The sequence below is a fragment of the Apostichopus japonicus genome, chromosome 20 (genome assembly GCF_037975245.1).
Source record: "Apostichopus japonicus isolate 1M-3 chromosome 20, ASM3797524v1, whole genome shotgun sequence".
In the NCBI taxonomy this organism is placed as follows: domain Eukaryota; kingdom Metazoa; phylum Echinodermata; class Holothuroidea; order Aspidochirotida; family Stichopodidae; genus Apostichopus; species Apostichopus japonicus.
In genome coordinates, this window is record NC_092580.1 from 4112286 (window position 1) to 4125930 (window position 13645).

General features: G+C 36.7%; 2 protein-coding genes across 2 annotated transcripts in view; one reads left to right on the top strand and one right to left on the bottom strand.

Moving 5' to 3' along the window:
• Positions 1-2521: 2521 nt before the first annotated feature.
• On the bottom strand, positions 2522-7491 carry LOC139961431 (uncharacterized). Its single transcript, XM_071960586.1, has one exon. The coding sequence runs from the start codon at positions 6950-6952 to the stop codon at positions 5684-5686; it is 1269 nt and encodes a 422-aa protein (XP_071816687.1). The 5' UTR covers positions 6953-7491; the 3' UTR covers positions 2522-5683.
• Positions 7492-7512: 21 nt separating this feature from the next.
• The window catches only part of LOC139961436 (inositol-pentakisphosphate 2-kinase-like), a 39297-nt gene continuing 33164 nt past the window's right edge, over positions 7513-13645 (top strand). The window contains exons 1-3 of the mRNA XM_071960606.1: positions 7513-8504; positions 11102-11158; positions 12274-12363. Coding sequence (XP_071816707.1) covers positions 8424-8504; positions 11102-11158; positions 12274-12363 — 228 coding nt within the window. The 5' untranslated portion in view covers positions 7513-8423. The remainder of the gene's footprint in view (positions 8505-11101; positions 11159-12273; positions 12364-13645) is intronic.

Below are 13645 nucleotides of genomic sequence, written 5' to 3' on the forward strand. Positions count from 1 at the left end.
TTCCTTTTTTTTAAAATTTTACTCAGGTAAGATTTGGTTTCTTCAAAATATTACACAGGTTTGACTTCATGGTTGCAATTGCCTAGTGAACAATACACAGCTTTTGTTTTCGATAGTTTTTTTTTTTATGATCAGGTCAAGCCATTACTAGATATGTGTTTTAAATTAAAGCCTGTTTCTCCTTCTGTGTGATTTACAAGAAGAAAGAAATGAAAGATGGAATAAAAAAGAAAAGAGCCAATGATATTCTTGCATGTTAAAAGTCAAAAGATAAAGCTTAGATTAGAAACAACAAGAATGGCTCTATATTGACTGCCCCAAATTAAGCACTGTAGGAGTTTAATGAAACAAGAGTTTATTGTTGAGTCAAAACAATATTAGAAAAAAACAACTCACTCTGCAAACATAAAAAAATTCACTGGAAAGGAAGGGGTTGTTGTATACCGCCAATCTGCCATCGCCCCGCCCCTTCTTCAGTTGATGGTTGATTCTGACCAATGGCGATGCTCCATTCTGATCATGTGTCTCTGTTAAGACACAACTTCAATAATAAGTTATCGTTTACCACGTAGTATTATGATATATCTTTATCATTCTGTACGATATCGCCATTTTTATGAACCATTCATTTCATATCCTTCTTCCTCTACCTTTCATTTCGTTAATTTTCAGTGCCTTGTTTTTGAAGAACTATGTGTGAAATCAGTAGCAAATGTAAGACTCTCTTCTTTACTTGTTCGTTTGATTGCGATTCAGTTGTTTTGTTAATCGCTTGAGCAACTTCTTCTTGTTTCTGATTTGGCGCTATATTAATCCACTGTATTATTTCTATTAATATTGTTATTATTATCATCATACACTTATGTATTGGTAGCTTATGTCCAAAATGGTCTAGCAAATTCAAGAAATCACCTTTTTGTCCAGTAATTTGGTAAAAAGAGGGGGAAAAAAACACCTTATCTCGACTGCCAAACTAATATTTTGGAAAATCTGCCAAGATGAAAATCCTGAATCCAAACGGTTTCTGATATTTGCTTTTTTTTCTTCTTTTGCTGCCATATGTTTGCATTTGAAATTATTAATAAACTCTTTTTGCAGCAGAGCTAATATTGCACAATTTGAATCTAGAACGATATGGCCAGACATAATTATAACTTAATTTAAACAATAATTATAACATAATTAAGTCTTAAAACTTGCAGTGAAACAGCAATGAAAAAGACTTAATAAAATTGGTTTTTAACAAGAATCCAGTGAAACCAAAAATGCCACAAACGTTTAATCCATTAGGTTTGTGCGTTCATAAAAACTTGATGCAAAATGTTAGTCTTAGCAGTGACAATAGTTTCCTTGTCAGAAATCAATTAAAATATTTGTTCATTGGCGTGTAAATTTCTTTCAGTAAATTATCCTTTCACAGTATGCAAATTTATGTCACAGAAGCTTTTACATTGCCGATACACGCCAGTGGCCGATTGTGGATTTTCTCGGAAGAGGGCCCCAGAAAGACAAGTATTGGTAGACAGCGAAATTAATTAATAACCTAATTATCAAATTAATTTATCTAGTTGCTTCTGTCCGGTTTGTGCTAGAGCGACCTTCGTGCTTGAAATCTTTAATTCGAAACAAAAGCTACATAAGAGTACTCGAGTCGCAAGATATTACTATGATGATGATGGCATATTATTGGAAATACAGAGAGAAGATGATGTTATAATTATTAAAAGTAATAAGCATCTCTCTCTACGTTGTTATTCTATGAAGAAAATATTCTTTGTTTTACTCAGCTTATTGCATTTAATAGCCCATTGTGGTGATATCAAAATTTTGGGAATTTGGAATTTTTCTTGTTCAAGAATTTGGGACTTTGTATGATTCTCAGGAGCTTGGAAATGGAATCATCACAGGTTGGGTAGCATCAGGATGAAATTAGACCAGTGTCGGATCCAGGATATCTCAAATGGGAGGGGCGGGGGGGGGCTGTCTCACTCCTGAGAGGGATAAGGGCGGATTTTGAAGAACTTTGCATGCATAGACTCTGTATGAGTGACCTGATTAATTCACTTTGGCTCCGTCTTTGCGCACAACTTCTCTGTATGCTGCCGAATCTAAAAATAATGGTAATTACCGACTAAGCGATCGGCGTTATATATAGCCATTGCCGACTTTGCTATCCACGGTCCCCCGCAAAATTTTGCAAGGTCGGTATTAGAGAGACTCCATAGTTTTCCCTTTCAGGAAATGGAACAGTCCAAGATTGGGTAATGGGCACAAAAATAGCAGAGTCACATGATAGTGCATTGGTCTTGACTATATAGTAGATACTTCCCAACAGTCATTACTCGGGTATCAATACATAAATCTTTCGTAGCTGAAGTCACCACTGTTGTGTAATTTTTCAATATATATAATTTGTGCTATCTTATATCTATATTTTTTACTTATTAGCCAAACCAAAATGAACGATGAGGAAAATTTAACATCACATGTTACCGTTAATAGATCATCCTACTTTTAATTTGTATTTTAATTTGTTTTCTGCTGGCTGAAAATAATTTCAAACTGTGGTTTGCATAGAAGAGAAAAGCATGCAGTAAGTTAAAAATTCCCGTATATTGAAGTAAACGGTTTTAATCTACCAACTTTTGATAATTACCCTTTCTTCCACAGGAATTCAGAGAGTAAAATTATGGGGGTGGGGGTGGGGAAATGGAATAGCTTTACTATTAAAGCCAATCAAACAGTTCAATTAATTTGTATCATGATAATCATCAAGAGATAGAAGGATGAATTAAAAAATTAAAAATATAATTTGTTCCAAATTTTTATTTTCAGTAAGACAACGGCACCATTCGGTGAATTTTCTTAAAATAGATATTCTAGTTGATAATAAAGCGTAGTTATATAGGCATGGATTAAGATACTCATAAAGTGAAACTATATATAACCCCATCGCACCCTGAGAAAATGCATACCCATCCCCAGACTGCAGGGTGAATGGGGGAGGGGTTGTCTTAATTGCGAACGCCTCAGTAGGTCCAACCGACGGAACTGTAGCCTTAACAAATAGCTGCGCTTTGGCGAAACCAGCACATTTCGCGACCATGAGGTAATAAGCATTTTTTTCACCAATCAACCTGACTATGGCACCTCGTGGACTCCGTGGTGCAATGTTTGGTGTTCTCTCTATACGTTCATTCATTCATTTATTTTTCCATTTCCTCACAATGTTTATATAATAATAAGTCGGTGAAGACAATACCATGCAAAGAAAATAAGTAATAAATCATATAAAAGAAAAATAATGGAAATTATGGAGAGAAAATGGTGGAAGGGATTGGAAGCCGTAGCTTGTACAAGATGCCCACCAAAAATAAAGATGACAAGTATAAAGGATATGGGCATGATAATAAAGCCCCTTACCATGAAGACCTATACCACCCCCCCCACCCCTAAACTAAACAAAAAGGCATTGTGATAATATGGGAAATACTTAAAGTCAGAGACAAATGTAGATCTATAGATGTTGATACTTGGATAAAAGATGATTTTTCAACTTGAATGAAAATGAATTAAGGTACTTAATATTTCTTAATGTATGGAATAAGCTACTCCAGAAATTAACACCATAACAGACGATGGAACGTTTAAATACATCGGTATTTATGGGCAATGAAAATAAATGTCCAGAGGATCTGGTGTAGTAGTTATGTATATTATAATCGAAATTAAAGTAATCATTAAAATTGACTGGTAATTTATTATTAATAGACTTAAAAATAAAAAACTGCACAATGGTATCTGTATCAATCAAAAATATCAAGTAAGTTCAGTGAGCTAAATAGTGGTGGTGTATGTGCTAAGAATTCAGACTGTGTAATAACATGGACAGCCTTCTTTTGTAATAAAAGCAATTGCTTTAGGTAGGTAGAATATGCATTACCCCAAACAATATTACAATAATTAAGATGAGGTAGTATGAGAGTGTTATACAAGTTCTTGAGAATATACATTGGAACAAAGTCTTTGATTTTATGTAAAGGACTCCAACAGTTTTTGAGATGGTAGTTTTAATCTTGGAGATGTGAGAAGACCACATTAGAGCAGGATCAATAAATAAACCTAGAAATTTATAACCTCAACACGCTTTAACTGTGAGTTGCCAATAAATATATCTATGTTCTTGATTTTTTTTTGTGGTTTGGGTGACAAATCATAAAGTGGGTTTTGTTTATATTCAAAGATGATTTATTTACATGACACCAAGTAGAGACTTTAGTTAATTCAAAATTTATAGTAGATGCAGCATGATTTATATCTTTGTGTTTATACAGTATACTGGTGTCATCTGCGAAAAGTGTAAAATACAAGGTGTTTGAACAATTTATAATATCATTTATATACAAAGAGAAAAGCAGTGGACCTAAAATTGACCCTTGTGGTAGCCTACTCCACATGTAATTTTACTGAAATTAGAATAATGATTATCAATATGTACACATTGGCGTCTGCCAGATAGATAATTAACAAACCAATTAAATGCAACCCCTCTTATGCCATAATGATACAATTTGTTGAAGAGAATTCCATGATTGACAATATCAAAGGCTTTAGATAAATCTAAAAATACACCCAAAGAATATTCCTTATTGTTAAAGCCATTAATGATATATTGTGATACATCCAAAGCTGCCATAGCTGTAGAACGCCCCCTACAAAATCCAAATTGTCTATCAGTAATAATGTTGTTCTTGTCTAAAAAAAATGTACAGTACGGTTATATATTCTACGTTCTAAAAGTTTAGATAAAGATGAAAGAACTGAGATGGGCCTGTAATTGTTAATAGATAGCTTATTACCACTTTTGAGAATTGGAGTAACTTTAGCTTCTTTAGTACGAGTTGGAACAACACCTGTAGATATTGATAAATTAAAAATATATGTAAGAGGGGCAGCTATAATAAAACGATTTTCTTGGAGAAACTGAACAGAAATATTATCAAGACCACAAGAGCCTTTTTTTCAATTGCATTATTAATGTGATTATTTCAGAGGAGTTGGTTGGTGAGAGAAATAGAGATGATGGGGTATCAGTAAGAAAATTTGTGAATTTTGAGTGACAAGTGGGAATAGAACTTGCAAGGTTGTTACCTATGTAAGCAAAAAAGTCATTAAATTTCTCGGCCATGTCAAATTTATTTAAATTAACAAATCATTATCTTTAATTTTATCAATTGGCGTATTGATTGAAGTACGACCAAGAATTTTATTAATCGTTTCCCATGTTTTCTCTAAAGGGTGTGAAGACTCGCGCAAAAAGAAACGTCTTATGCGGTAATTTGACCTAGTTTCAAATGAGGTGTAACAGAAGTGTTAAACACGACCATCGATCCCAGAAAATGTACACACAGCTTGCTACCGTCGGTAATGAGACACTAGTGTACAGTCAGTACATACAGCTGCGGTCAATACCCACAGCACAGCATACAAACGATACAGCGATGGACATCTCAGGTCCAGCTAAAGATAACATATTACTGTCTGCATTTTGTAGCGACACGAACAAAACGTCACTTGCAAGCAACAGAAAGTTAACTTTTTCAGATGGACGCACGAGGTTTGGGGCTAGTCTTCAATGCCTTTGAATTATTTTTATTGTCTTTGAAACGTCATAAAGCATTTGTCATAATAAGCTACGCCCTTTGCATTTGAGAACATGTCGTGTAAAATAACCGAGAAAATGTCTTCTAAAAGGCTTGCTACGGAACATGTAGACGAATGCGCTCAAGCAACCCTTGAAAGCAACAATGAAAATGACCGCAGAAAATATATACACCGAGTGACTTAGGTTGTCCTGTAATACGTTAACACAGAGAAAAGGAATCCAGGACAGATAATTAGATATAGTGAGTAGTAATGTCGTGATCAATCCTTTACGCGAAACGACACGCTTTGATAGATTTCTCTGTGGTCGCAAAGAGAGCCCATTTCTTATCGAGGCGTCACTAGTAACAACAGGCTCGGAATTCCCAGGAATATCCTTCACGGTTTGAACCTGTAAAATTAAAGTTTTAGTTTTCCCATTTTGCTGACTACAATCGTCAACGACTATTGAAGGAACTTGTATCCTATGATCAGTCGTGGGGACGTTCAAACCTGTTTCTCTTTGCTTCGCCTGATGACCAGTAGTATTACTTAGTGCAGATGGGTTGGTGAAGTTTCTTTCCTCTGTATCTCGACTTGAACAGGGTTGAGGGCAATGCAGTGGTGTGATCTTTGCCCTGTATATTATCAAGAGTATTCTCGCGTTGATCAGCAGGGTAGGGAGGAGAACTACAACGGCCATAGCGTGGACACTGCGTATTCTGAACAGTCCGTCGTCACTGAATGTTATCCTCATAACACAGAAAAGGACATTTGGATTGTAATGAATGGCGTCAAGGGCGTGTTCATCTGACGCAGTAGTGAACAGAACGATTACCGTTAATAACATGAAAAATACGAGAAGTAGAGAGGCGACCCGAACGGTGAAAATCGTGTTGTATCGCAGTGGATACATTATCGCGATGTATCGATCTATCGCCAAGCAAAATAAGACCGAGTTAGATAAGACGGCGAAATACATGATGAGTGGGGCGGCGATTTTGCAGATTAGAGCATCCGACGGTAAAGTGAAATGATAAATTGTCTGTACTAAGAGAAGTAATGCGATGGCGACGCAAAAATCAAACACGCACAAACATTGAAAATAAAACAACATAATGCGAGGAAATGAATGACGCACATTTCTTAATGTCACCACATTAGCCACATTGAAGACGACTGAGACAAAATTCGTAAACCCAACTAAACAAGCGCGAAAAATGAGAAAAAGTTGTGGAACTTCATTGATATCTATCACTTGGTTAGCTGTCGTTGTGTTCATCCCGAATGAGGTAGGCCTATTATCCATCGCTAAAGATGTCGGAAATAAGTACGAAGGGCTGAGGATATCACATTGCAAATTTGTATACAGCCGCTTGACTTGCGTTCTGAATTTAAGTTCTGTATATCTTTCAGCTTTTCCGAATGTTGCTCCAAGATGAATTAACAAAAATCTTCACCCTCCCATAATGAATTTGAAGTATCCTTATCGCAAATGAACAAATTGCAAGAGAAAGAGCTAGTAACCACAAACTGGCATCGAAAGAAAACCCGTCGGTATTCAGAAAAACGTAAAACGTATTAAGAGATGATGCCGCTGATGCGTGCAAGATCGTGTGTTTCTTCAATTGTTGCAAATTACATGATGGCTATTGAGTTCTTCATAACCGCGAAGACGAGGCTTGCGGTGTAGTAAGTGCTCGATTATGCATAAGAAGGATTATAAAGCGAGTTGGATGATGCCTTGTTTGAAGATTCAAAGAACAGTGGTAGTATAGGCCTACTTATTAACTAACTCTAAATACTGGTCATGACAGAAATCTGACAGGAACTCCTAATCTCCAAATCTAACCTAATCTCCGTGCACTGCGCATGGTTGTTACCACCTATTATGTTGCTTTTCTCGACAGACTTGTAGTAATGGTAGCTCTATTAATAATGTTCCATTAGCTTCACGAACCACGGCAAGGTTTTTTTTTTGTCATAAAGGTGTTATTAAAACACCCATGGTCTGTGTTCTATCTCGATATTTGAAGACATCTCCATAACAAGCTGAAGACGGAATTGGCATAAAACTGGAACATACTCCACTCAAAAGCATTGACTGCAATAATCAAAGAATCATGGGCTCATGAGATAAATTGTGGGACTTTCTTATTGTGCCATGATCGTCAAGCAAATCAAGGCTTGGATGGGTGGGGAGGTGTTAGGAGAAATCCGACGACTCTACACAGTGCTTACGAGTAAAATAGCCTCTGCGAGACAGAGCAAATTAGTCGCAGTGTGGACGTGTTTGGAGTGATAAGAATAAGCTTTCTCCTCTATACTGCTTGGTGTGAATATATCCCGGTCTGGTACATAAATTATTTTTTTCCTAGAAAGGTGCAAAGGTCTTACGAGCACAAATGAGAAGGTAGCATATAGCACACCGATTTAAAAATCCAAGAACTGCTCGATACTTAAAAAAAAAACTGTCACAGCAAATTATGCCGTTGTTAAGATAAGCGATTCATCAGAATGTTTCAAATTCGTTTAAATTACACTGTTAGCTGATCCGACAAGCAATATAAATGAACATATCAGAAAAACCTTATGTAGCAGCAAGTAATTTGATTTTAGATGGGGCATGGAAATAATTTGACAACGAAAAATCTGATGCAGAGTAAGTAAGTATTTTCATATTGTTGTACACCCTTGCTTACTTCGTCTGTGCAGGTGAGCGTGTTACGCGAAAAGACAGTGATTGACTACTAAGTAAGTTGTATTGCAGTGCCGCAACGATGGAAGTGATTAATGAATTAAGTGAAACCTGGTCTTATCGAGGTGAAGGCAATTCATCACTGGTCGTGGCAAATATCAAGGTTGGATTTTATTATGTTATGTTTAAAGAACCTCTTTGGCTATTATGATTGTTTTCATTATTGATTTGTCAGTTTTATAACACAACGTAGGCTAGGCCTAGTTGTGGGTAAACTTAGGCCAGTCCTAACGTCTGCGTATGAGACATATATGCCAAGACTCAATAGTAGAGATTTCTTGCCAAATTTCGCTATCCGCAAATAGGTAGGGCCGAAGAGGGTATGCAGTGACATTCCGAAATAATTCTGTTGTTGCAGGTAGGCCTAATTCAATATACTATAGGCTAGTCCTTAGGCCTAATGTTATAGCTATGTTTTTCCTTTCATTTTTTCAACTTTTGACATTTTGTTTAACCTGGACATTAAGTTACTTAGGCTAGTTAGCACGAAGGCTACAGTCCCATCGTTTACTGGTTGGAGATTTTGGTTTTAATCTGTAAGTGTGTAGGTTAGGCTCTGTGAAGTGTCTTTCTAATATAATCGAGGCCTACTCTAGAGAGAACAACAAAATACCTGACTAGGCCTACTGTAATTGTGCAAAAATCTCTTTCTAAAATTAATTCATTAATTGAAATAGGCCTAGACTTAGTGGTAAACTTTTAAATGTTTACAAAGTTGCTAGTTTCTGTAATGGTATTGGATAATGACCCTATCAACAGGTGAATAAGCATGCAGGGTGGGCCTGTCTGTAATGTGGTCAGACATCCCACAATTCAGTGCACTGTCTTGTATGCACTGGCTGATACATTTACCATGTCACACATACAATTACAATTGCATTTGGTAAATGCAATCTTTGCCAGCTTCGATTCAACTGTATTTAAATTGTACTTATTTATTCTGTTAATTTACAAGTTTAACATTGTGAAATATGAAACTTGCAATGTTTGGTTCATGACTACCAGCCAATGTCATCTTGTCTTGTCATCTCCTCAAGTGGTCTGTGAGTCTAGTCTTGACCAGGGGGGGGGGGAGGGGAGGAAGGGGACATGGGTTAGAGAGGCTGAAGTCCCAAGAACCACTGTCAAGGGGTCTCAGGCCCGACCTGTTTCTCCTGTCGGTGGCTACCCTAGCTGTCCACATTGTACATAGACACAAGCAGTAGACCCAACAGACTTGGCTGTTCCTTAGCAACACAAACTCTCTGCCCTATTTTTTCTTTCAAAGCCTATGACACATAACCATAAACCTAACCCTAACTGTAACTCAATCTATAAGACTCTGACTGTACAGTAGTTGTATTCAAATAGTAGCCAAGGGTCCATGCAGATCAAGACCTTTGCTGACACAGAAAGTCATTCTCGACAATCATACCATCCAATGGTAATCAACTATTCTCAAATTTACCACATAAATGACCTCTGTAAAGATGTTCTGTCGTCTGCGAAACTCCTATCACTTCAAACTGACAAAGTGTTAAATAATATGTTTGTAACACAGAGAGGAGCATGTCACATGACTTTCCATAGAGTATGTTTTCTGACTGTATAGCAAAAATCCATATCTATTTCTGTAGATGGATGGTACTTTATCCATCCTAAAGTTACAGTATGAACTTGCTTTGTCATGGCCGACTACCCTTCAGTCTGCACTTGCAAATAACAAATGAAGAGTTCCATGATCTGTAAAATCTGCATTAAATTTTCTCTAGACTCAGTACATGTGGCATTCAAACTGGAATTCCATCTTGTTCCACCTACCAGGTGAATAAGAAAATGGTTAATAGTCACCGTGCCGACAGCCAAACAGCAAGGCTTGTTTGGCTGCCCGGTGAATAACACTTGGCACATTTTCTTATTCTTCTTACTTCTGACAGTTGGATGAATAGTGCGATTGCGGTTTATAACCCTAATATTGTGCTGTGTGTTGTCATATTTCCCTGGCTGCTGTTTAAATGCGATTGTCACTTCTTATTTGGTTGTATTCACTATAAATGATCCAATGATATCTAATTAGGTCTTTTCCTTGACCTCCAAAATGCATTTCATTCCTTGAAACTAAGGATTTTACCATTCATTTACAATCTTGAAAAAAATCACAGTGGTACAGTATCCATTTATGTTTCTTATTGTGGTTCTCAGTGCATTTGGCCAAAGTGGCAGCCTGGCAGGTAGCATATAGTGGTTGCAAAAACATTGCATGCTTCAAGACATGTTACAAAATTGGCCAAATGGGGTCCAATAAGTTCTCTACCTTCCCCTGGAGTCAACCTTTCTCCAGTGAAACCTTCATATTCCTTTTGTTTGTTTTTTGGGGGAAAAGTTTTTCAACCTAGGTTGAATTTAAAGTATAATACCTGTATGTTTACATAATGATATCAACGGCTAAAAGTGACATTTTATTAATGTTTGCTGTTTGCACCCTCAAAAACCTTCACACTACTCCAGCTGTATTTCTTCCCCTCCCAAAAGATTCCGATCAAATTTTTAGGAAGCGTTTATTAGCATAAATGGTGTCATGATGATCAGATTTACAAGGCTTGTCGTATCATCGACAGAAATAGTTTGCATTATTAGTTCCATTACTAGGCTGGTCCCAGGCGTTCCTATATATACTACATTATGGATACTAATAACTAGTGCACTTCCGTTGTTTTGCAGGAGAGGAAAGTGCTGAGGTTACGCAAGTGTTCAACAGATAGCAATGCTGAGAAACAGGTCAGTATAAATGTGTGTTTCAGCTCTGCTATCAGGTCTGCTGTTAAACATTTCAAAAGGCAAAGGATATAAGATTGATATTGAGTTGAGAAGTTTGGATATACATGTTAAAAGTAACCCATCTGTGTTATTTCCTGAATGGAGGTTTCAGTTTATCAAGTAAGAGTGATATACTGAACATTGGATACCAACTTGGCAATTGCTGATTCAAAACAAATAAAAGCTCAATTCCGATTTGTGATCAAGCGGGTAGTATCTAGTCTTAGGTCAATGCCATGTCTCCTTAATTGTAGCATATACTGTTTTTTTGTTGTTTTTTTTGGTCAAACTAAAACACAAGTTACACAGTCACAGTAATTTTCCCACAGTGCTAATATGTGTAGTGTCACAAAAAGCCACTTCAGTAAGATGTAAAGATGAGAGATTTCACCACTCGTACATTAAAAAAAGAGTTTAATAAACCATTCCCAAGACCAGCTTGATGAGTTAAAAAAAAAAAACTTAATAATTATATTGAGACCTTGTATGGTTGTTATCAGGTGGTCTCAATCGATGAGAGGAAACTCCATTCATTACTTAAGTTCAGTAGTTGGACTCAGTGGAGTAATTCCCAAAGAAGAAATTGCACATCTGATATGCCTGTATCTAGGCAACAAGAAATAAAAGCGAAATAAAGGTACGAATGGAATGTACTCCACAGACAATGGCTTATTTTTTGTCCTATCAGAAAAATAGTAGACTTTATAGTTGTCTTTGTAGATCTGTCATTTTGGAGAATTTTTAATGGAAATTTTTGTTTTGTTTTCAGTGGTATATATGGTATATTGAACTATTGATATAATTATAATATAATAGTGCAGCTCCCCTGCTTCCAATGCTTTGCTGTGACAAGTGATTTTTTTACTCAGAGATCAACTTCTGGGGTATCGCATTGCAAAAAGCTTTGCAAAATGGACCCATTGCAATACAAGTGCAAACGTAGAGTAGTTTTTGTACACAGCAGGTCGGGAACTATTGTTGTATTTTAACAAGAGACAAAACTTTCAGAGCCTCCAAAAACTGCTATGCAAACAATTTGAAAGCCAAATTTTGACTTGCTTTCAATTTGTCACCAGGAGGCCAATCGCAGAGATTGGGTCCTGTGCAAGGACTACATCGACAATGTCATGTTACCGTTGCTGGGAGATATGTTTGTGACAAGTCCAGTGAGTCGCTTGAACATCATTACTTTACTGGTCCCGAGGTCCTAATTGTATACAATTTATGAGTCTAACAAATCATGTGTTTCTTGTGAGTCAGACTAATAGGTTAGCAGAAAACGGTATATTTTGGCACACAATAATGCAAAACTTAAAGCATATGCTTTCTAGTGGCAGTCAATTTGAATTATGCACAAGTTACTTTAACTGGAAGAGAGTTTCCAATGCCCAGCATGCTTTTGGAAATGCACTTGTCAATAGGTGTGAGGATCAATTTAGTTGCAATGCCTTATGGGATTGAGAAATAAGTCATTTGACTTATGATCATAGTTTTTGATCATAAGATGGCCTCTCCATTCCACCTAGATTTTTGGGCAGGAAAATGTGTTACTTTGTTTCCTTTACAACATTAGCACACTCACTTCAAAATATCACAGATCCAACATTTTCTGAAAAAAATTGTTTTTGGGTTCGTGTAGTTGACAGAATGATGATTTTTTGAAATGTTCGTTACAGAATAAACAGTACGATGGATAAACCTACTTGTGTGCAAAACTAAAATGATTCAAAACTTTGATGCATAAACAGGTTTACCTTCCATACGTGTCACAGAAAACATCTAATAAATTTCATGAATGTATCTTACAATAGCCACAGCAGAAGAGAGGTGAAAAAGGGTTTGTTTGGTTCAATGGCAAAGAGCAAATAAATTAACGAAAGAGGAACATAGAATTTATAAGTTTAGTTGTAAGAAGTGACAACATCAAAGATTCTGCCTCATCCCTCATGTATCATCCCTTCACCCCTCATCCACCCCCCTCCTCCCTCACGCTACTCTCCTGTAAATGACTTCTGATGCAAAACAAGCATCTTATACTGCAAATGTCTGGCTTCTTGCCTGATCAGGTTTACCAGCAACCGGTGGACGTTCCTCGATAATAGTAAATTTTTTGTTGGAAGTAAAGTAGTCCTGTTATTACCTTTAGCTTCAATGTTTCTCTCCTCCAGTGGGTTAGAGTTCTGAATTAACTATCTACAAAAAGGACAATTGAGAAATACAGGTTGTCTGGAAGAAAAGGCCAAAAATCTCACTATTTCTAGGATGACCAATGCGCAGGTTAGAATGGTAGGGTGGTCACTATTTGACCCCCCCCCCCCCACATACCTGATTATTGCAAGTGACTAATGAGGGCCAATTTTTTTTGGTTGGCAAGATGGCAGTCTATCGTGGGCCAGATTTTGCAACAGACTGCCTATTGAGAACTACTGAGGGTATTAACTTTTAAAG

Excerpts from the sequence above, each read along its gene's own strand:
- LOC139961431 (XM_071960586.1), bottom strand. The coding sequence starts at position 6,952 with ATGGATAATAGGCCTACCTCATTCGGGATGAACACAACGACAGCTAAC.